The 24,659-nt window shown below is 37.8% G+C and overlaps 2 protein-coding genes across 4 annotated transcripts in view; one reads left to right on the forward strand and one right to left on the reverse strand.

The window, feature by feature from the left end:
• The first annotated feature begins 3,190 nt into the window (after positions 1 to 3,190).
• The window catches only part of LOC139967616 (uncharacterized), a 33,951-nt gene continuing 12,482 nt past the window's right edge, over positions 3,191 to 24,659 (forward strand). The window contains exons 1-11 of the mRNA XM_071971578.1: positions 3,191 to 3,369; positions 4,737 to 7,994; positions 8,331 to 8,649; positions 9,297 to 9,348; positions 12,161 to 12,265; positions 12,550 to 12,696; positions 13,417 to 13,491; positions 14,150 to 14,240; positions 14,923 to 15,018; positions 15,520 to 15,666; positions 16,372 to 16,429. Of these exons, the coding sequence (XP_071827679.1) occupies positions 4,784 to 7,994; positions 8,331 to 8,649; positions 9,297 to 9,348; positions 12,161 to 12,265; positions 12,550 to 12,696; positions 13,417 to 13,491; positions 14,150 to 14,240; positions 14,923 to 15,018; positions 15,520 to 15,666; positions 16,372 to 16,429 (4,301 nt within the window). The 5' untranslated portion in view covers positions 3,191 to 3,369; positions 4,737 to 4,783. The remainder of the gene's footprint in view (positions 3,370 to 4,736; positions 7,995 to 8,330; positions 8,650 to 9,296; positions 9,349 to 12,160; positions 12,266 to 12,549; positions 12,697 to 13,416; positions 13,492 to 14,149; positions 14,241 to 14,922; positions 15,019 to 15,519; positions 15,667 to 16,371; positions 16,430 to 24,659) is intronic.
• LOC139967617 (uncharacterized) lies at positions 17,996 to 24,614 on the reverse strand. Of its 3 annotated transcripts, XM_071971580.1 has the most exons (3): positions 23,770 to 24,614; positions 19,592 to 22,155; positions 17,996 to 19,171 (listed from the first exon to the last, which is right to left on the reverse strand). In XM_071971580.1, exons 2-3 carry the CDS (start codon positions 22,134 to 22,136, stop codon positions 18,744 to 18,746), a joined length of 2,973 nt encoding a protein of 990 aa, XP_071827681.1. In that variant the 5' UTR covers positions 22,137 to 22,155; positions 23,770 to 24,614; the 3' UTR covers positions 17,996 to 18,743. The 3 variants fall into 3 exon arrangements, with proteins under 3 accessions (XP_071827681.1, XP_071827680.1, XP_071827682.1); XM_071971579.1 differs by lacking the exon at positions 23,770 to 24,614 and having other exon boundaries at positions 19,592 to 23,761; XM_071971581.1 differs by lacking the exon at positions 23,770 to 24,614 and having other exon boundaries at positions 19,029 to 19,242; positions 19,592 to 23,759.

Consider the following 24,659-nt stretch of genomic DNA (forward strand, 5'->3'; position numbering starts at 1 on the left):
GTGTATCAATTCCGCTGAGGACAGGTTCCATTGTCATTTTTCTTTAAGACTAGTAAGGTGAAACAGTGAACTATTTCACCTTTATATTGCATGAGTAATCCAAATTTGGATGAAAACATTGACAGAGACTATATCAGTATAATCTTGGTTAAGTTAGGCATAAGTTAGCCCTTCAATTTATGCTGGACAAAGATTATGTGCAAGCAATCATTCACAACCTCGCCTGTAGCCCCCATTCCCTGCTGTACCTTATAGTTTTGAAATATTTACATTGAATTACACATAAAATAGATTATACTGTTAGATGGTTAACTTATAACTTACTGTTGATAAATCCAATTAAATCATCAGTTACTCATGGCCTTTTGAACTAAATAACATGATTTATGATAGTATAAATGATAACCCATCACATTCTTTCTTTACAGGGTATTTAGAGGAACTTCACCATGCAGGAAGATAAGACTCGCTTCAAGGAGGTTTTACCGAAACAGGGACTTCTCTATCGAGAAGATCAAGTGTCTGTCATCCTTTGTAAGCCCAAAGTCTTGCCGCTTAAATCTGTCACTCTTGAGAAACTAGAGAAGATGCAGAAAGATGCACAGGAGAAAATTAAAGAGCAAGAAAACTCATCAATGGTCCTGGGAGATTCCCTAGCTGGGTCTCAATTACAGTCCTAATGCCGTATACATACAACCAAAGAATGATTGTGAAGATGTCATTACGAGGAAACTGAACAAGATGTGCCTTGATGTCGTGGCAGCTTCTCAAAGTAGTGAAGAATAGTGGCACAGTGTCCATTCAAGAAAAGAAGTGTGTGATATTAGGAAAGAGGAAATGACTTTTCCAGTCTAAAATCTTTTACATGCTCCTAAAGTCTGACATGATAGGTCACTTGTCACTCAAGTTCATACGTAATGGAATCCATTATTGTAGAACTATAGTGACCAAAACACTGGTTTGGAACATTCAAACAGGTATTCCAACATAACATTCGCAGTTTGTAGGTTGCACTATGTCAACTTTGGAAAATGCAGACACATTTTTTGTTTGTAACTGAGGCAAAATCATTTGTGTTTACAATTTTGGAATTGAATTTATGTTAAATTAAATTTAACAGTACAGTACTGCATGTACAGTATCTATGTTGCTACATAATTCTCTTTTTGTGAGCAGAGATGTGCATTTTGTTGCTGGACATTTTCAGTGATTTCAAGGTCATCAATGCTATTACCACAAAATTTTAACATGCTGAGAATTTGAAAATAAATCAAAAATAATGTTCTGGTGGTTCTTACCCAAATCTTTCTTAGACAGTGACAATGTTAGATTGAAATGTTCTTTTAGCCAAAGTTAACATCTCATAAAGGTTGAAAGTGCTTTAAATAAAATAACTGGGTATATCTTGCAAAACAATGCATCGATCATTCCTTGAATTGCAAAATGATGAAATGGAAGTTGATTTCAGTCTTGTATTGCTAGCAGATTGGAATGATTTTGGCCAAAAGACAAATTTCACAGCTTAAAATAAATACCATGAATGAGGTATTGTGGCTTCATTTGATTTGATATAATGGGAAGTGTTCTGAGATTATTTAATTAGTAATGAAACAATTCAAGTGAAAAGATATTAATTAATACTGTATTTGGTTTTGTAGTTTTTATAATTTGATACGGTCATACTGTACTCAACTGTTTAAAGAAATCTTAAAGGTATGGTAAATATGGGATGTTTGTTTTCAGTCCACTTAAATTGCACGAGTAGTTAATGGAGAATTTGGGTATGAGGTTGGCAAAATAAACAAAATGAGACATTTTAAATTTGTGTGACACAAAATTATATGAGTAAAATAATTAATAACTGGTAAACCATGAGTAAAACACATGAAAAGCTTAGTTACAAGGAAAGACATCCAGTTAAAAGGTGTAGTAAATATTAAATGAATTTGTGAGATCAACTGTATCCAAACTATCAACCTAACTCAAAATGCAGTTACACTGTCTCAGACCAGAGTATGCTCTTTTTGACATGAAGTGACTTTTCATTCTTGTAAAGTAAGCAAATTCTTAGCAGCATACCTGGGTCGGTTTATTAGGCAATCAACCATAAGGGTTGAGTTTTGCAATCCTGTTTTCTGTTTTTTATAGTATTTATTTTTTATTGTTAACTTCTGTATCTTTGCTGTTTTAGATTTGTTATGGTAAACATTTTAGTTGCTTCTGTAGTCAGCTATTTTTCTTTTTAGTCTAAGTGGACTTAGTCACCTTGATCTGGTCGTAGCACTCATATGCATATATATTTATTACACTCTGTCTGGTTAATTTTATATATTGGCAATCCAAATTTCCAGTTGTGAACATGAGAATGATTATAGAAATCATGTAAAAATTGTTGTGCTTATGGTATCATTTCTTTAAATGTATTGAGTACTTAAAAATTTACTTGCAAAATTATTGGATTAAGTTGACACATATAAAGAAATGAAAAACATTATTAGATACACAACTGTGTGTGGTCCAACAAACTATACATATTAAAAAAAAAAATTGTTTGTTTGCAGGTGTCAATTGAAGGATAATTAACATTGGGTTTCAACGGACAATTCTTCATCGAAAACCTATTGTAATGCCAAAATTATTATCAAGTTGAACTTAAAGCAGCTTTCCAGACATTAAAAGGCACACAAAATGAAACATTGAATATCAATACAGTCAATGAAATATTTTTCAAACTGATTAACATCAAAGGGTTGTATAGGTAGAGTTAACATATACAGTACACCATGTGTAACCATAGGTAAGATAGTGGGTGTTATGGGAGACTTATGGTCGATTCTTGTTGATTGGCAATTACAACATATATGAAAGGAAGTCTAGCCTATGTACCCCTAACTTGTTCTGTAGGAACCATGAAACAGTATTTGTAGGTGGGGAATTCACTGATAGGGCGAAGAACTCTAGTGTCCGTCCTTGGAGTCACCATTAAGTAATGAATACCACCGAAAACTACGTCGATTGACAACCTTTTGGGTAATTTTACACAGGCTTGCGAAGTCGATAATCCGATCCCCAAATTTAAAGCTGATCTAGCCTAGAGTCGATTATCTTATGTACAGAAGATCAGTTGGCGTGCCATAGCAAACGAATCAAAAGTGAGTTGTGTTGAATTTCAGTGGTTGTTATCCTTTACGCGCAACTTTAGTGTTATGAAAACTGGTGGATCCCCTGATCAATCATAGATGTAACCTATACATATGCAGTACCTGAAGTTCCCTAACGTTAGGAAATGCTGGCTTTGACCGGAAAATAAAACAGCCAAGAAGCGGTAGTAAGCGTTGTTTTTCACCAACGATGCATCATAGAAAAATGGTTGGTATATCAGGCATTAGTAGAGCATGTAATTCGCTATTCATCATGTTAGGGACATATTAGCTTCCATATTTCCCCAACTAGCGATAGCGGACTGCCTAGGGTCAGTCATAATTCACCTTTAGCTTAACGTTAGCCCTAGCCTAGGCCTAAGGTTAGACTCGACAAAGTTATTAGAGGCCAAAGCAAAGATCATGGGCATGTACCAGCCTACGTACTACTAGTAAGTAGTAGAATGGTGGGCTCATAATTGATGCACTTAAGCCTTGATCAACGATGTCTATCAAGGAAAAGTCCAAATCGCTCAACTGTATGTGTTTTTCAAATGTGTGGTTCCTCAACTGTAACTTTTGTTTAAGTAAACATCAATCGACTCTGAATGCTGTTAGTCTAAGACAGGTCAGGTCCCAGAGAGTAGTGTTATCATGCTGAGGTTATATTGGTTATATTTAGGGAGTAAGATTTCTAAATCCCAAAATATGTGCAAAACTGGGGTGCAAAACTGGTGTTAAAAGCTTAAAACACACAAATTGATCAGCACATAGCTGAAATGGATTCAAACTCATGAAATATGTTACTCTGCTTTGCTGCAAAAAGTTAAGGTTGCCTGCTATATCGTTGCTAGTAATATTGAAGGTGCTTTAATAACAAAGGTGCGTAAATTATGAAGCCTTTACTATACTACTAGTCCAGCGAAACATCAATGACTAATTTTTTCCAAGTCTCAGCTAGCCTGAAAGAAATATACATAGGTCTCTCTCTAGCATGATATAATTTAAAGACATGCATGATGTGCCCTCTAGACTCAGATTCCATTGGAACCACATTAGTCGTCTAGTTAAAAAAAAAACTTGGAAGATAGGTTCCAAACAGATAGATTATCCTGTCAATAGGTATGTTGTACTAAATTTAGCAGATCTATACAGAGATATTCTTGAGAATAAGGAGGAGAAATTTTAAGAAGCAAAATGGTAAGTGTAAACTGCCTGCAAGATCTTAAATTGCGCAATTTGTGGTAAAATTTGGAACTTATTTACAAAGAATTGAGGCCCCTCCAGCTACAGGCCTGCCCAGTCAGATATTCTGGGCCTTATGCCTCAGCCCCTCCTATAGGCCTGCCCAATCTGGGTATATATATAGTGCATTTTGTTTTTTCTCTTTGGGCCTGGAAGAAAATTAATTGAGAACTCCTGCACTGGAGGAAAGAAAGAATGTGGAAATTTGGACTCCATGGGAAATGACGCAGCTAACTTAAGAATGCACTGTGTTGTAGAAACTGTGTATTATAGATCACCTTATAGTTAGGACTAATTTTCAAGTAAAGCTCTGGAAACACATTTCAATATCATTTATGTATCTCCACACAGGGAAAAACGTGACCCTCATAGTAACACTCTGGGAGACACATTAAAACATGGATCAGAAAAAGGATCAATTGGGTGGAAGTGTCCAGATGGTACCAACTATCATTCAGTCAACAGGCCACAGGGGGCCCCCAGCTATTTCAAGGAGGGCTGATAGTGAAAACTTGATCGTTGTACCGTTAGCGTCCCAGAATCAAATTCAGGAGAAGAGACCTATGCCATTTAACAATGCACCCGCGGCATCAGCAGGCCACGGTATTCCAGTTTTGGGGGCACCAAGCAATGTTATGGCATTGCCACAGCCCACTGCAGTGGAACCTTCACACAGCTCCAGTGTAAAGCAAGCGGTTCCGATGACTTCTGTTAGTCCATCATTGACTAGTCCAACTACAGGGGGTCGGCTGATTGATAGTAGTAACCAGTCCAACAGTAACCATTCAAAGCTGGGAGTAACTTGTTTGGGGCAGTCTAAGACATTGCATGGTAACATCTCAGGTGTGAAACCACTTAAAACTATTAATATCACTTCTTGCCACAATGACAATCCTCCCACACAGTCACATGTCGCGGTCGGGTCGTCTCGAAAACCTGCCGAAGAGAACGTCCATGCTTCGAAGAGAGCAGCCCAGCAATTGCCAAGTCCTAGAAGTAGAACACATATTTCACCTGATATTCACCCGAAATCACAACATTCTGTTTCCTCGGTGACAACTGTTTCGGATCCAAACCATAAAGGTCTTTCCGTTGTGCCAACAAGGTGCTCGCCGAAATCTTCTGTCCAAGACAAGGAAAAGAAACGAGAAACGCCAACTGTGGTCACTTTGAAAAATGCACTTTCAGATCTAAGCGTGGCTATTAAGCTATATACAAAGACGAAAGATGGGAAAAAAGATAGTGTACCTACAAAGCATTCAGGGGTTCCTAAAGAAACTCATCAAAGTGTTGATAAAGAAGTGAAGTCAGGTGTTAGAATTACAGAATCCAGTAGAACTGTCTCTTCGACAAATGATATGGGAAGGAAACCAACTGTAAACTCTGATACAGATCACCACCTTCTAAAAGCTGATAGACTGCAACCTCTGGTGCCTGGCTCAATGCCGGCCGGGAGCAAAAAAGTACCAATTTTGGGCCTGCATCCTCTGCAGCAGGTGACCAATACCAGTCCATATAAAAGCCCAATAGTTCAACCTAATGTGCGGAGGAAACTAATGGTAATGTCTAATACCGATCGCCACCCTCTAAAAGCTGATAGACTATTGCAACCTGAGATACCTGCGTCTATGCCGGCAGGGAGTAAAATGATTCCGATTTTGGGCCCACACCCTCAGGTGACCATACCTAGCCCATCTAAAAGCCCAAAAGTCCAACCTGATGTGGGAAGGAAACCAGTGGTAAAGTCCGATGCAAATCACCACCTTTTAAAAACTGATAGACTATTGCAACCTGTGGTGAATGAAGCTATGCTGGCAGGGAGTAAAAAAATACCGATTTTGGGCCCACATCCTCTGCAGCAGGTGACCATACCCAGCCCATCAAAAAGCCCAAAAGTCCAACCTGATGTGGGGAGGAAACCAATGGTAAAGTCTGATGCAAAAAACTTAAAAACTGATAGCCTATTGCAACCTGTGGTGCATGAAGCTGTGCTGGCAAGGAGTAGGCAAATGCCTCTTTTGGGCTCTCATCCTCTGCAGCAGGTGACCATACCCAGCCCATCTAAAAGTCCAAAAGTCCAACCTGATGTTGGAAGGAAACCAGTGGTAAAGTCTGATACGACTCACCACCTTTTAAATACTGATAGCCTATTGCAACCTGTGGTGCATGAAGCTATGCTGGCAGGGAGTAAGCAAATGCCACTGTTGGGCTCTCATCCTCTGCAAGCTCAGGTGACCATTCCAAGTCCATCCAAAAGTCCACAAGGTACCAGATCAATAGCTAGAGATCCAAGGTTGTCCTCCAAAATGTACAGCAGTGTTCTTGCAGACAAGCAGCCTAGTACCATCCCTGCTGTGGGTATTGAAGATGTTGGCCATAGCAGCACATCCAGCAATCAGAGAGGGTCGTCTTCGTCCCATAGCAGGGCCCAGATAGTCACTGTACCATTGCCAAAGAGGTCCAGCCCTCAGCAGAGAAGAGGCCCTGATTCTGCCAGGTTCGTTTCTAAAGGAAGCAATTATCACCTGATTGGCAGTGGTGAATATATGAACTCAAAGCAAACAATTGAGAAGAAAGGTGAGGTGATGGTGTATCAACAATCTAGTTGTCCCAGAAAAGTAGGAATCGCTGGTTTTACAGGATTACTCTCGGTGAGCGAAAATAGTGGAGCCACTTCATTGCACGGTGTACCTCCCACCCACGTTGGAGCACCGGTGAAAAACGTATCAGGATTAAAACACATTGGCAATCATAAATTGTCTCCTCTATCTGAGGTTGGACATGTGGAAACTTCTAAACAACTTGAAGCAGACAATAATCAGGTATCTAAAGTAGCAGATTCACCAACCAAAGGCAAGAAAGGTGAACCTCACAGAGAGAATTCCACCAGTCCTCAGAGTACCGCAAGCAAGCCGAGCTCCAAAGGGCAACGGACAAAATTTCAGAAGAGCAGGACTTCCGTCCATCTCAAGAAGCAACCATCTTTTTCAGAGCTTATGCAGATCGCATCCAAAAATGCAGGTAAAGGGAAACCAGATAGTTCTGAGAATCTGAAAGATTCTCGAAAGAGAAGGCATTCAGATGGACAAATAAACAGGTATAAAATCCCAGAGGTAAGTCCTACTAAAATGTTTCCAGAAGTGTCGGTCTTGCTGAAAAGACAGAAACTGGGAAAGCTGCCAGAAAGTAATGAAATGCCTGACAAATGTGAAGCTATTTGCAGTGGGGATGATCAGAGAGACAATAGTGCAGTTACAGAAAAGACTATAAACACATTGGAAAGCATGGACAACAGAGCGAATGCTTCTGGTGCAATCTCGGGAGACAAGATCCAGCTATCATCGGAAAGTAAAACTGAAGTTAAGAATCCACCTGTTCCAGATCTACCTATCAGTAGCAACTCAATTCCTCCTTCCAACAACATTGTGACTTCTCCAGCCAGAGAGGTTTCTGCTTCAAACTCGGAACGTATCGTGCCCGTCGGTTCAAGCGATGTGATTCGTGCCTTGAACAGAGGCTCTGCAACTGCGGAAGTCAGGTCTCTGTCAAACAAGCCTGGATCGAAGACTCGGGATGAGTCGTCAACACCCGTGGAAAACAATTCAACGAGTGAGTATCTTTGCTTTAGAGCGGATATCATTACTAGACATGCTCAAGAACTATGAAAACAAATCCTGTACTAGGATCTTGAAGTACAGGATTGAACTATCTAGAAGTGACTGCTGCATTTGAAAAGACCGTATTCTGTTTTGTTAAATGAAATATAAGTACTTTTGAATCGAGGGAAATTGCAACTTACTACTTCAAGTCTTTTTTGCTCATTTTGTTCAAGCAGTCAAAATATATGCATATTCATTAAAATGTAAACTGTAGTGTACATATTCTTTTTTTGGGGGTTTGAAAATTGATATTCAAAATTCAAGTTGGTTTTCTTTTGTACTTCAGAGACGACTGCACAAGAACATGCAGAAGAAACCCAAAGACTGCAGAGTATTCAAGCATCAGGTGTCAAACCAAATCTGAAGGAATCACCTTCAAGGACCCTAGACAAAGAGAAGGAGGACCCACCTAGGATGAAGACCTGCAAGGTTGAGATAAAGAGGCAGAGGGCTCGTGGAGATGTGAGCAGCAATGGTGTCGAAGAGGAGATGGTTGAAGAGAAGATGGAGGAAGGTGGAGAGGATAGCAGTGGTGATGACGACGATGATGATAGCTTCCTAATGGACACTCCATCAGCATTGATTCAGGATGCAGCAGCCTTATTGTAAGTTATATACTAATTAGAACAATGGTTTGGAAAATATTTGGCAAGTTGCGGTTAAATTAACCCCAACATTCCTCCCTGAATTTGTTAGACTATTGCAATGAAATTATTTGATGTTTTGTTTGTTTGAAATAGTGATGTAGAATTTGACAGCGACAGTTGTTAAAACTGTCGCTTATGGAAATTTTAGAAATGGGCAGGGTTGGGGGGTCGGGTGAATGTTTATAAAAGCAGCTGTTCCGTCAAGCTTTCATCCTCCCACTTTGTGATACTTGGTGTGTATACATATGTTGTCATCGTTTATTCATTTATTGCAAACATGGGCAAATTTTGGACTTTTCAGCCGTCCAAATGTGATCTGTTTATGACATTGGAATTCTTTTGAAGCTATTGAAGGGTTCTGAATCTATTCCTGTTAATATAATTATAATTTTAATTGGACTTGTAATAAATTACACTATAAACAACTAGTTGTGGATGGGAAGGGAGGGGACAGTGCTGTTATTCCATAGTTCAGTATTCATATTCATATTTTAGTCTATTCAAAGCAGTTACTGTAACTCAAGATACTCAAGTAATACAAGATTCTAGTCTTGATAAGAAAATAAGCAACTCTATAATTCTTGTTTTTATGATCACCCTTCCAGAGACACACCCATGCCAGTCACTCCATTGAAAGGATCAACTTCAGACTTTACCGTGAGTGTATAAACCAAATGTGTTCTGTTTGAGTCAATTTAATATTGTCAGTTATGAATTTGTACAACTAAAATACTAGAATATTTTGCTACAGCAAACAAATGAAATATGACTGTGAGACTTTATAAATATGCAAAATGTGAGATAGTCAACAACCATTGTGTTTAACAGAAAAGTTGTACGTTATAAGGTGAAGCCAACTCAGTTGCGACAAAGGTGTCACTAGCTCGGATGTTCACAACTATTCAAATTAAAATAAAACTGTTAGCAAACTGCTTATCCACTAGATAGCCTGTGTTATAGAATGTGTAAAAGTAAGTTGGCCTGACGAGGGCAGCTACCTTCAATCCCCTGTAGGGACATGTCATTAACGACACTAGTACGAATCAGCAGAGAGAGGCTGTGGATGCAACGCCTTCGCACCATTCAACCTCATGGGCTCAACATTCAGGAAGGCAAGACTAACTTTTCTTCTGTCCCCCCCTCCATCTCCCCTTGTTCCCCCCGCCCCCCATCACTCCTCTTCTTACAGCTCTCTTCCACCCTTTTTATCTCCACACCTTTCTGTCATTGTCCTTCTCCAGTTTATTCACTACCCCGCTCCCTTAATCCTCTCTTTGTCCCTCATCTGTTTATCTCCTACCTCTCCTCTTCCCCTGTTGCTTTCTTCTCCCCATCCCTTGTCTACTAATCCCCTTACATCTATCTCTCTGTGTTCACCATGCTCATTAACCTGTCTGTACCAGGGCTTGAAATAAGCGGCGGCCATGGCCGCGGGTGCCCTCGCCACTGGCCGCGATGCCCAAAGGAAAATTACTACTATCAAGGCCAGTACTGGCCTTGCCCTTTTTACCCATTGGCCTCCGTGCCTTTTGCAGGAATAGGCATTGGACAAATGCAACTTTGAGAATGACAAAAAAACGAATCATATGTTCCTAAAAAGCGTGGCTATTATTCGCGGAAAATGATGAAGAGCATGCTAGCGTATCGCGGTCACAGGACGTGAATAACGAACTGTGATCGAAAATTGAACATCATCACAGTACTGACCTTGGTAGTTGGTGTGAAAACGTACCGCATTCTAACGGTACACGAATGTGAGCCTATCCGACCGCTCCGCGGGCTATCATTGCATTTTCGTAATGTAGTTCAGTGGGAAATTCAGTCGTAATGCAATACAGTGTTTCTAGAATCGCGAAGAAATTATTCCAGGGACAACAATGTGAACAAAATCATCATATTCCGAGAGAGAACATGTTTAGCTTCCTAACCATATCATTCACGTATATGTATGTATAACATACCTGTATTTATCGTAAATTGAAAGAAAGTTCGAAAAAGTTTACAACCAGTAGCAGCTACGGTCAAACCACACCTGCACACAGTAGTACCATAATACAGCTTTGGCTGATTGACGTCACAGAATCGTGCTCGCTTATTGGCTTAACAACCACATGAATGCGAGGTGATTGGTAGAATCTGGGAAATTCCCAGTAGAGTCAAAGTTACACAGGATTATTTCGGGAGGGTGTGTCACTATTGGCAATTACAAGTACACTCAATTTCAGGTGGGAGTTGGAAGACCGAATAATTATGTAGTGTAGGGTTGTACACTGGAAGCATATGCAGGTTGTATTATCGACAGTGTTTCGGTGTTGTGTATGAATTTCATATTAATAATGCTGTTTCATGGAGGAGTGTTACGCGGCGGTTTGAGGACCCAAACTGTAGCGGGTCCGGGTATGATCATGAAAGTTCGAGCATATTTTCGCCGATGTTTTTTTTGGGGGGGGGGACATTGAGACATTCTTCGCATCATTTTTCAAAGTGGCCTTGGTGCCCTGCTCACAATTTCATCGTTGGCCTTGCTGCCCTCCCCACTGGCCTTGATGCCCTCCCCAAAAACATGTATTCCAAGGCCAGTTGGCCTGCCCTAGAAATTACGAAATTCGAGCCCTGGTCTGTACTCTGTGCGTGTTTTTGTCCCTTCTGTTACTGTTACTTGTCATTTAGCCTCTGAAGAAGATCCTGCTAGGGTCGAAACGTCAGGCCAACTAACTATTCAAATTGTAAGATATAACTCAACTCAGATTCCACAACACATAGTGGTGGCACTTTGGATTTCTACCACCATAATACTAGACTGAGAATACATGTCGTAAAGCAACTTCTTTTTACTTCATTTATTATTCATTTTTAATGGTGGACCGGTCATCTATGATGAACAAAATTCTGTTGGGACGACCAAAATCGACGTTGGAGGTCATGTAGGGGACGACTAGCTGTTTATATCAAATTCATATTTGCATAGTAACTATTAATACCCCCAAATAGGTACAGTATATTGGTAAATTGGTATCAACCTACATCACTTTGGAGATACTGCAAAAAAAAAAAGTTTTGAGATTTTGGAACTTTTGTTCCTCACAAAATACTGAAAATGGTAGGATTTTTTCGTGCCCCCCAAAATCAGCTAGACATCCTTGCATTTGTGTTGCAAAGTCAAAATGAAGTGAAAACTATGTCAGCAAAATAAGTCACTGTGACATCACACCTGTTTGCTTCAAGTTCACTTTGGTACAAAACTGTGATAATTTCACTATCAAAATCTCAAGAACCACACCTAGAAATTGGATACAAAATTCACCAGGATGCTGAGAATGTGCCCCTCTTTGATCAGACCAAAATAAACAGTTTCCTGTGGACAATCCTTTTCACGTACTCGTCCGAATATCATGAACTATTGCATCACAGCATTAAAAGCAGTATTCGGTCTTTGTTTGATATATATATATTTTTTTGCTCTCTATAGTTTCATTCCAGTCCTACAGTCAAATTACCAATAATAGTTACCAAACCAAAGGAAATGAAAGTGGACTACACATTGGATAGAATGCTCCACATGAAGAATGACAGGGTATGAATATTTGTTATTTGGAAATTATAACCTTTGATTTCCTGGAAATTTTGACTTCATTAGAATGCATGTAATTTTCTTTTCAATAAATTTGGCTAGACAGGATAACACCACTCAGCTTTTATTTTTACTCTTGAATATATTGATTAATAGCTTGATTGATTGATTGATTTAGTCAGTTAGTCATTCCTTCTGTTACTTATTTAACAACTTATTCTTGTACCAGTTGTAAAGTAAAATATAATATTCACAAATCAATGTTTTCCTTTTTGTTTCTTCGTCAGGAGCTAAAATATGGAGATATCGCAACCATTCGCAGTAAACTGATGGATACCGTCTCTAAGGGAGGCATCGCAAAGTTGGCTTCCGAGAAAGTGACTGGTAATGACAAGGATGTCGACATGACAGAAATTGCACCGTGTCTAGCACAGGTAAGTATTCTAGGAGAGAAGAACAAACAGAATTATACAGGATGAAACACCCTTTGTAGGTTTGTTGTCGGGTTTACAGAACTCTAAACATGAGTGATCGCAAATGTTATGGAGACAACAGGCTTTGTTTCCATGACAACTGTAAAGACTGTAGGTACTTCAGAAGGGTAATTTGAGAAGGGAAAAAAACCCAGCATTGCAAGTACATGAGGACATTTCACTAAATGAAACAGTTACTAGTGATAGTAAGGGATCAGGATACAATAGTATACATTGTTATGAATGGCTTTGCACAGACGTATAACAGATAACAGTGTTATGTTTATAATTTAAATGTTGAGCTTGTGATTTCCTTGCGATGAAGAAAACAAGAACTTGCAGAGAACTTTTACGGGAGAATGTGCACGTAATTGGAGGGAAAAATGTAGTTGTGAGTTCTGAATGAATGTAAAAGTATGAAAGAAGTAATTTTAATATTTTGTACATTTTTAATATGATGAAGTGCAGATAGTTATCAATTATTTATTTTTTTTTTGGGGGGGGGGAGGGGGCTCTTGCCATGTAAGTTATGAATGCACGGAGAATGAATAAACATGAAAAGTAAAGTAAAAACACTGGGTTTTATTAATATCTTTAACATCCTTAATTATTTTTAATATTTGAATATTTGATTGATTTTATATTCAATAATTAATACATTTGGTCGTATTTTATCGGTAGGTTATGTCTCAGACAGAGAGGATACCCGATTCACCTCCAGGAGAAGAAATATTCTCTCGAGAGAAAGTCTGTCAGGTAGGCCTCAAGTTGTCTTCTTTCAAATTCCATTATGAACTAGTGAACTAGTGTGTTGAGACTGATGAATCCTTAGGCAGGAGCAATGAATATTCATTTCCATTGTTATATGTTGTAAACAAACTAAAATGTCTCCCAAAGGTTGAAAAGTCGATTGCAACAAAGTCTCGGGCCTCAAGGGTCGCTGGTATGAGATTTTACCGGCTTAATAATCGTTTTTCGTTGGTTTATACTTCACTCTGCCTGTGCCTCTTAATTTCTAATTAATTAACTAATTTTTAAGCAAGTCGACCCGTCTTGGTTTTCCAAATAATTGAATGCATTGAACTTCACCATACTTTTCTGTCAGAAGTTGAATAAACGAAATGGATTTAAAAAAAATAAGATTTGAATCCATTATGTTGAACTTTCTGTCAGTCTTAATATGATTTTATATGAATTTCAAAATTTTACTTCTTTCTTTGGAACCATTACATAATGGAATAAAAAACAATGTGACTTAATTCAGGATTGATTATGTCTCTACGAGATGTTGTTCCCAAGGTGATTAATTCACTGACATGATAACATATCATGTAGAAAATATATGACTTATGTAATGACTGGTTGCATCACTGATAGAAACTTTTCATCCAAGGTTTTATTTATTTGTTTGCAGTTGTTTACACCATCTCAGTGCCTTGTGGTCCAAAACTGGGATATAAACAGTTCTGTCGCTGTCGGTGATCTGTTATGCGAAGCTACAGCAGGTGAGGATCAGATAGTTCAGTGGTGATTTAACCGACGTTGTTAAAATAAGCACGTCGCGTTTGTTATGTGCCGTCTCAAAAAAACGTAGGAGCACAACTGATGTTCGTTTGTTGTATAACTGTCACAACAGATCTTTGCTGCTACTTTTCAAAACAAGTATCAGAAATTTCCATAGCAAAATCAGTTATAAAATAATAATAGATATAAAATTAAACGGAATAAAATGAACACATATAATAACTTGTCATAAGCTATCACAACATATATGTATTAAGTACTCTTCTCTTGCTTTTCAGAGAAAAATCAAACTTTTCATAATTTAGTATGAAAAGTGTTGTGGTGCTAGAAAGCTATTATGTGGCAAATAACCAACTGCATTAAAATTGCAATTGATTTCATTTTGAGAGCAAATACAAAGACCTCTTTACCACTGAAATGGGTATCAACTACTTTTGTGGAGCTGCTCGCATAAGAATACTGTCCTTGAGAGACTTTATACATCATATGTTATTTGATACATTTGATACATCATATGTCATTTATTCAGGGTAAAAATACAATCAGCTTTGTTTTTCATTTGATATTATGGTTGTCGTCAGTATTAAGCTCCCCACAGCTAATGCCTGGGGAAACCCTTGTCTTAAACTTTTAACCACTGTTCACATTTATCCTGGCTATCAGATGAAGTGGAAGAGATTATCAAGACTGGATGCCTAGACTGCTTTTATACCCGAAGCCAGATTCCTACAGAGATGATGCGATGGATGTTCATTTTGAGTAAGTTTGCCGGGGAGTTTTTTTGTAACCATGTAAACATGAAAAACTTGAATGTTTAGTCTTGTGCAAGACCAAGACCTTTTCACATGACTTGACAACAGTTACACCCTTGTAATTGGTTACTTGTCATACCCACGCACCTAACAGTGCACGATTCAAACAATTGGTCATAGGGCAAAACAGTGTGCCACATCGGGTGCAGTGCCCAGACTATATTTTGAAAGTTACATCGCAGTTCTCCATTTATACATCAGGGTGAAGAGAGGCAGTGGAGAAGTGCCTTGCCCAAGGACACAACATTATGATCTGGCCAGGATGCAAACCTGCAATCCTTAGATCACAAGTCCACTGCATTAACCACTTGACCACAACGATTACTTCACATAAATATTGGTGCATGTACTTTAATGGGATCTGTGGTCATGTACAATTCTCATGTACCCACTGTGTTTGTGCATGTGTTTGTGTGTATAAGATGTTATCCTTATCTTTGGTTGTCAGTGTCGATTCATCCATCCAGCATGGAAAGTCAGATGTTATATAATACTATCTGGGGCCAGCTGAACAAAGCTGACCTGATCCTGGATGAGCTTGGATTCCCCTGGAGACCAACCCTAGAGGATATCATAACTGTTCTCCTTAACTACGGTAAAGTATTGATCTTATCCACAACAACAGAAGTTAACGATCGGTAGATGGGTTTGAATTGTAATGTCCACTGACATGTATGCAAATTAATTAGCACAAGATACATCATGATCACTTTGTGTCGTTAGTATCGCAATGGATGTCTTAGTTACCGCACTTTTAGAATAACTTTTGGTTTTCTTCAGTTTATAAACCTCTAGAAACTTTGGTCCTCTTGCAAAATTTATGTCAAGACATTGGCAACTTCATAGCATATGATAGTATTATATAAAAATCTAGGCAAGAGTCATTATTGTCATCAAGTGAATGTGCTAATAAAGAGGTGATGTTACGAAGTGGAACAGCCAATAGATACGTCAGCCTGGTTCATTCTTTAGAATGAAAATCAGTCAACTTATCTAAATGTTTCACCTGGTGTCAGTGGTTAAGTTAGGAAGAACATATTAATTGATGGATTCATTGATTGAATAATCGATGGATTGATTGATGTATGGATTGAATAATCGATGGATTGATGGATTGATTGATGTATGGATTGATTGATCGATGGATTGATTGATTGATTAATGTATGGATTGATTGATCGATGGATTGATTGATTGATTAATGTATGGATTGAATAATCGATGGATTAATTGATTGATTAATATATGGATTGATTAATGGATGTATGGATTGATTGATTTGGTCAACTCTATATTTCAGGAGGGGATCTTGCTGGTCTGATTAGTGTGTCGGACTATGAGGTCAACAATACATCAAGGTATGTACTTCTGACCCCCTGGCGTATTCGATGTTGATAACAAATGTAAAAGATCACCTTCAGCATTTTGCAAACTGATTTGTCGATTTTCATAAATGCCACTTGATATTCAGATTCAGGTAATGAAACCTGCAGTGCCCACAACTAAAGTTTTTAATATACTATGGATAATATAGCACACCACTCTCCTGTAATAATACACTATAGAAATATATATATGTGGGTGTTTTTTTTTTTATGGGTACCAACTTGTGACATTGATACCAAAATTTCAAAATAAGTTGATTCCATAAAATAGTGACTCATTCTAGAGTTCAGTATATGCAATTGATAATTTACAAGCAATTTTTGAGTTCAGGTCAACCTTATGTGCACAGTCACAACTTTAAATTTGACGTTTCGGATATGGTTCCACGTGTAAGTGGGACACCAAAGTGACTTGAAATTCCTATTAGTAGTTACAAGCAGGTTGCACTTCTGAAACTTTTATCACTAATGAACTTTGTAATGAATACCGCTTGAATAAATCAGCACTTGACAGTTCTTGCTTGAATATGAAAAACAAATTAGTGATGATAACGAAATTGAAATTGGCAATAATGTGGTTTTCCCCATACATTATAAATATTTATTTCATTTTGAGTAAACAATAGCCTTCAGTTGAATGAAAAACACTTTTGAACATTGCAAAGAAGTTCTTTCACTACATATATCCATTTCATAGAACCATCCAAAAGAATCTTTCAGCAGATAAGACCAACTATCAAGATTCCCCGTGTAAGTGGGACACAAAATATTTGGTGTCCTGCTTACATATGGAACAACTACCATCGATCAAGTTTATATTTGCATAACATCCAACACTATATTAAATATCACTAGCAGTAACAAGAAACAATTCATTAGCAGTGTCTACATGGTAACTAGATACAAGTCTGAACTTGATATCCAGAATTAATATAACTGGAACAAACTGTATACTGCACTGAAATCCGAAAAGGAAGTCATGCTGACCATAAGTCAGGTAAGTTTGGTATATTGTATTAATTCCTTACTAGAAGAACCATCCCACAGAAATCAAAACCATTGCAGTGTTTCCTTAGCTAAGTACACTGGTTAATAGAGAGGTGGGTATGAGGAGGAGGGGAAGGGGGTCAACAGGAATAATTGTTATCAACCTGCATACACTGTTACATAACTTCCTATTTACTGTACAGTAAGGTGTACAGTACACTAACAAAAAAATTGTACGCAAACAAGGCTTGAGAGTGGACGGTTTTCTTTCTTCTTACAAACAAACAATTAAACTCCAACATTTAAAAAACAATTGAGAATATTAAAATGTAATTATATGAACTTTCACTATTAAACTTGCCAATTAAAGTGCAAAGTTTTTCATACGATAATATACTGTACTCGCTATCAATTAACTAACAAAGTTTGTCCTTTATTTTCAAATTTAAATTCATTTTCATGCAGTTTCCACAGACATCAAACAAGGCTTGAGAGTGGACGGTTTACTTTCTTCTTACAAACAAACATTTAAACTTCAACATTTAAAAAAAATTTAGAATATTAAAATGTAATTGTATGAACTTTAACTATTAAACTTGCCAATTAAAGTGCACAGTTTTGTCATATGATAAAACACTCACTTTCATTAAAATAACAAAGTATGTCCTTTATTTTCAAATTTAAATTCATGTTCCTGCAGTTTCAACAGACATCAAACAAGACTTGAGAGTGGACGGTTTTCTTTCTTCAATAACATTTAAACTCCAACATTTAATTTTTTTTTAGAATATTAAAATGCAATTATGAACTTTCACTTTGAAACTTGCCAATTAAAAGTGCAGTTTTGTCATATGATAATACACTCACTTTCAATTAACTAACAAAGTATGTCCTTTCAAATTTAAATTCATGTTGAGGCAGTTTCAACAAACAGATCTACTTTTTTCTTGTAAATAACTCAAACAGTAACTTTATTAATTTTAAAATATGGAATCGTGCAAAGAAAACACTTGCCACTAATAAGTCTTCTTTTAATGCATTTTCCAACAAGAAATCCATACAAAATAACTTTCTGACCTATGGCTACCAATTAATAACTTTATGCCTCCACCCACCTAAATTATCTGCTACATTCAACTGCTTAATCATTTTTAGATTCATCAAGATGAAGAATTACAAAACTCAATAAAAGTTACTTTTGAATGCAATCGCAATGCATCACACACATACATACACACATCATCACCATTGCATAGATTCATGTGGACTTTGGCATGGAATAAAAAGTGGGAATTGATTACTAGACTTCATGCTGAACGTTCATTTTCATTTCATTATACAGAGCATCAACCTTTGCTTGACCAACAATTGCAAAAGGCCCATTTCCAATCATGTGAAGTGGCCCATGAATAACATACTTTCCATGAATTTTCTCACTGTCAGGCCTTTTTGGCCAATCATATATCATGCTCTTTGCGTTTCGCACCCTGTGCAGGAATTTAAAGATAAAGAAATCCCCATCTAAATCAACTAATTTTCCAACATAGAACTCGTTGTCATAAAATACTGCATAGTATTTTTCTTTTTCCATGTTAATGCCCCGTTGATGTGGTCCAATCTTATATCTAGTCATTTGAGGGTCAGCAATGACTTCTGCAGAAGTATTAGGAGGAGAATCATAAGTCTTGGAGTTGCTGGGAGTAACATCATCAGTGTCACCATTGTCACCTGCAAAAAAGGATGTAATGTCTTCCTTTAAACAAACATAACTGTACATACATTGTACATTAATGTTAAAGCTGAAAGAAAATTGGTTGAAAAGAGAGAAATTCAAGGTATTAGGGAAAGGTTGAGTGCTCTCAGGTTTTGGATGGTAGCTATATTATATTGTAATAGTGAAATTCAGAGACCTATTGCTATTTGAAATTCCCACAACAAATTTAAAGCTGAAAGAGGAACCCCAGTTCTAAATTGTAGAATATCAGTAGTACATTTTGCTGAATAGAGTTTATTACCTACATCAGAAACTACAGCAAATAAATTATATATTATATTCATGGTATTATAGCATGAACTTGTAGCAGTCAATGCATATTTAAAACAAAGAGAGAAAAAAAATATTTGGTTGTCCTTCATTAGGTACTATACCTTGTGCAGACAGTTTAAAATTCTTCCAATCATTCACATAGAGATGGTTTTCACAGTCTGTGTCATCATCCTTCACACAAGCTGTGCAGAAACAGGACAGATTTCGGACAGAAACGACACCACCTTTGATGCTTTTCACACAATGGATATTTCTAGTACCTGGCACAGTCTTAACTGATCTGTGGTATCTTTCCCTGTCAACTTCCTCCTGATGTACATAAAAGATTGTGCGTAGAAACTTGTCACAACAGTTGCCAGACTCTATACCCCTTGTCAGCTTCTCCTGACAATAGTCATACAAGCCCCTTGCATCTTTGATGATGACGCTCCCAGTCTTGACAGCAGTTGATGCATGAAACTTGACCACAGCACTCTCACCGTCGCTGGCACCCTTTCCATGACGGGTGCCTGAAAAATTATGTTGGATGGGGAACCCATAATCTTCAATAGAGTAGCTTATGTCCGATATGGGGCCTTTCGACTTGTACTGACTACTGCATCCATCTGAATAGCGGTACAGCCTGGTGACTGGTAGCTTCCGAGCCAAAGTAAGGTGTTGGCAAACAACCTGCTGGAATGCATTAACAAGATGATAGTCATGGGTTAGGTCATTGCTAATCATAATACAGGATTCAGTGACTAGCTGATCACACTGAGGGCACCTATAATAATTGACAATGGGATGGACTGTTACAGAATCTTGCGAGTAGTATGCGCTCTGGACTTCTCTTTGATATGCACATTTGTAGTTTTCAGCAAAGTCCAAAATGCTGAGTACGGAGCCAGAGGGGAGATTCTGTTTTAATTGTAATTCTTGCTTGCGTTGCCAGTCCTTATTGAATAGATGTTGTGCAAATGGTACTGTTTCCACTTTCAGTTCTTCAATCATATCTTTCACTGTTCCGGTTTTGATTATAAGTGAGCGTTTCTTAACAGCCTTGGTTGCTTTGTTGGAATGGTACATTGTCGATACAAGTTCCCATCTCTTCCACTGAATTTGTTTCTCTTCCTGTGTCAGCAAAGGTGCCAGGTGCGTATCTATTTTGTCCACTCCACAAGTATCACATTCCCTCATAATACATATCAGTTTATGAAATTCTTCTCCTGTGGACTTCTCACAGAGGGTAAAACTAGTTAATGCATAAGGATCTTTCACATGTTGAGAATGAGCATCAATGGCAGACAACTGAGCATTGGCTGAATTTATTTTCAACTGTATGTTTTCACAATACTCACACAGACACCCACTGTACTTTGCTTGTTGTTTGGTTTTAACATGACTGGGACGTAGTTTTGAGAAAGTTGAGAAGGAGACCTGTCCATCTGGGTAACATTTGTTGTAGAGCTGGTGTGATTCCTTCAAACTTCGGTCCATGATGTACCTGGGTTTTCCAGACTTCTTACCGACGAACTTCTTGTCTGGCAATTCATTTGAACTAATTTCATAGTAATGTTGAATGTCTTCAATTGTTGAGAGGGACACTCTTTTCCTTCCTGCAGAATATCGGATTGCCTTGCCAAGAACCTTTCTACTGACACCAAAACGTCTGCTAGCTTGTCGTTGAAACTTGCATTTCTTAACCACTGAAAGGATTGAGGCTAAGGATCTTCTTTTCAAGGAGGTCTTTGGTTCTTTGAGACCTATACTCACAGCATCCATAATCACATCTTCTAATTGCTGTTTCTTACTAACTCTAACACCAGCACTGCTAAAAGCAGATGTTTTAGTAGGAGAAGCAGTGCTAATCAAATCAATGGTAGTTGCAACAAATGCAGCTGTTTTCTTTGGCATGCTTTTCCTTGCTCTTTCTAAGGCTTTTCGCTTTGCAGCATCTGATCGGATGTCAATACTCTCCTCCCCTTCCTTCTGTTTGGACTTTAACTCTTCTGTCATTAGCCTTAGTTCTTCCTCCTTTGCACGTAGCTGTTGTTCAAGCTCTTTTACACGTTGTGTTTCTGCTTGCAGCTTTTTCTGCTCTTCTTTAAAAAATTTGCTCATCGTATCTTTCTTTGATTGGTGATACTTTTCTCTTCTTCTCGCTTTAACTTTCTCTCTTTCCATCATCGACAAATTTGCACGCTGCTGCTGTTTCCGCAATCTGTCTTTGGATTTTTGTTTTTCATGTGCTGTTCTTGTCATTGGTTTCCTTTTTTTCTCTGCTTCTTTCTGAACTCGTCGTCGAGCTTGGTATTTCTTCATTCTTTTACGGCATCCATCATTGTAAGCCACTTTCCTATTGTACCATACAAGAGCATTTTCCTGTTCTGCTGGAGAGAGGTTTCTCTTGCGTTGCAATTCTGTCTCTGCAACTGCCATCTCGAGCCTGTATTGCTTACTGTAAGCTTTTGCTTTTTCTTTTTCACTCTCATATTTCTTAGGATTCTTGATTTTTAGTTTGTCCCTCCAGTTCTGGGTCTTTGACTTTTTCTTCTCTAGCTGTAATGTCTCCTCAGCGCCCCTGGAAGATTCCATACTCCTGGAGGCATCATGACCACAGTCTGCCGGCTTTACGAGGCGAACCCGGAGATTAAATGGCAGTGGCATATTTCACCACAAACTATACCTGCAATGCAATAAAAAATGTAGCAGATGAAATAAAGTCCTTATTACATCATAAAAAAAATCAAAAAAGATCACAAAAAACTGAGAGGATTGCTTCCTGGGCAGGGGGATAAAAAATATTAAATGAGGGGGGGGGGAGCAATACTAGAGACTTGAAAAAGATCAGCTTCAAATAATCAACACTTGAGAGTTGTACTATTTTTATTAGGCCTTTTATTATTTTTCAAGGTGAGAAGGGGGGGGGGGGTGGGGAGGAACCTATGATAGCCTATGTCATAGACAGTTCTCTGGTTAGATCCTCGATGCCTGTTTGTTGAGCTAGCTCATCCTTTCTCAACCTGCTCATTTCTGCCAGGGCACTTAACTATGCTAAAAAATGTAGCAGATGAAATAAAGTCCTTATTACATCATAAAAAAAATAAAAAAAGATCACAAAAAACTGAGAAGATTGCTTCCTGGGCGTGTATTTTTTTTTCCAGGACGAACGTGGGCATCGGCCAATCAAATCCCTGGATTCCAAACATGTGACGCTTTTTCCAAAAACATGTTCTGAATCTTTTTTCCTAGTTTTGACCCCAGATTATGAACGACAATCCTGCAATTTCATAGAAACTGTATCCTTAACCCACTTTCTAAATCCTAACTCTGATTTCAAAGGAATTTGTAAATTCCTGAAAAACCTGAAACCCACGTTCGTCCTGGGAAAAAAAAAGCTTCCTGGGAAGGGGGTAAAAAAATTAAATGAGGGGGGTAGAGCAATACTGTATAGACTTGAAAAAGATCAGCTTCAAATAATCAACACTTGACAGTTGTACTATTTTTATTAGGACTTTTATTATTTTTCAAGGTGAGAAGGGGGGGGGGTGGGGAGGAACCTATGATAGCCTATGTCATAGACAGTTCTCTGGTTAGATCCTCGATGCCTGTTTGTTGAGCTCATCCTTTCTCAACCTGCTCATTTCTGCCAGGGCACTTAACTATGCTATCCTAATCATAGCCTAATGTTATACTTATAGCTATGTCTATGTTAACACTGGGCTTAGTAACGTTAGGCTAGGCTTATACGTCTATGAAGTGAAAATAAAGGTATTAAAAAGATTTAGGCAAAGAATACTGAGCTATAAAACCAAACAGACCGAATTCCATACTTTTCGCTTCACAAAAGATGCCTAAAATCAACGAGAGTTTCTCATCGTAACAACGTCATATAGGCTCGGACCTAGGCCTAGCCTACACAACATTTTGGTGTCCTGCAACGAACGTTACGTTGTTACCAGTATTATTCCATCAATTCAATTATAATAAACGACAAAGCGTTTTAATCAGCTTAAAATGTGTTTGAAGCTACTTCGCGGAAAACATCCTACACATTATCCTACTCAGCCGCGCTTCGAACGTTGCATTTTAATATACGCTTGCAGTAATTAACAGTTTTGTTTACATCGTAAGTTCAGGACACGAACACCATAGTGTCACATTTGACAGCAACACTACATTGTGAAAGTAACCTTAGGATACCTCCGAGATAAACGATTACGGTGAGGGACTTTGACTTCAGTATTAACCTCGATCTAAATGTTTTGCATAGTTTAAGCTTCAAAAAAATATTTCTCACCTGTTTTTCTGCCACAGAAAGTTGTCACAACGTAAAATTAGCTACATCGTAAAAGTTAGGACACGAAATAAAACTTCAGCTTTTGTTTTCGTCTGCTACCATTTGTGTTTACGTAAAAGCGGGAATTCCCTCATCTACATCCGGGACATTGAATTAGCAGACGATAGTAAGCTTTACGCAATGTGTTAGTAAATACTGATCACTGAAGTTTATAACAACGTAAAATATTTTTAGGACACGAAATGAAAGACTAAAAGTTTCACCTGTTTATTTTCGAGACACTTTAAGCAATACCGTAACATTGTTTTCATTTATAGTATTGTTTGTCATCATTAACTCTTAAGCAGATAAAACAATGTAGTACATGCCTTTTATTTTCAAATATACATGGTGGAAAACTGATGTTCCCTACGTAAGTGTTAAGGACACGAAAACTTACGTCGTAAGTTGCAAAGTGATCACTTCACTGCATAACGAACACGAACCAATATAAAGCGAAATTTCGAATAACGTGAAGGAGACCTATGTTATTATTTACTTCGAACAAATAATCGACGAATTTACCCTGTTATGATAAAATACAGCATATTTAATAACAACTGTTGAAATGTCACAGATAAACAGCAAAAAATGATGGGACACCATTAACAAATCTACAAAAAAAACATGGTTGTCAACACATTTATTTTCTTGTGTTGGTACCATAACAAAGACATATTAATGCACATAAATATTTACCACATGAATAATTCATTGCAACTTAATAGTGAGAAAGGATTAGTACACAAGGAAAGTGGTGCATTAAACAGCATTGGTACCCATAAAAAAATAAACACCCATGTACATTTATCCATGCATACAAATATAATATTGTTTATTCATCTCTTGTA

Source organism: Apostichopus japonicus, chromosome 5 (assembly GCF_037975245.1).
Source record: "Apostichopus japonicus isolate 1M-3 chromosome 5, ASM3797524v1, whole genome shotgun sequence".
In the NCBI taxonomy this organism is placed as follows: Eukaryota; Metazoa; Echinodermata; class Holothuroidea; order Aspidochirotida; family Stichopodidae; genus Apostichopus; species Apostichopus japonicus.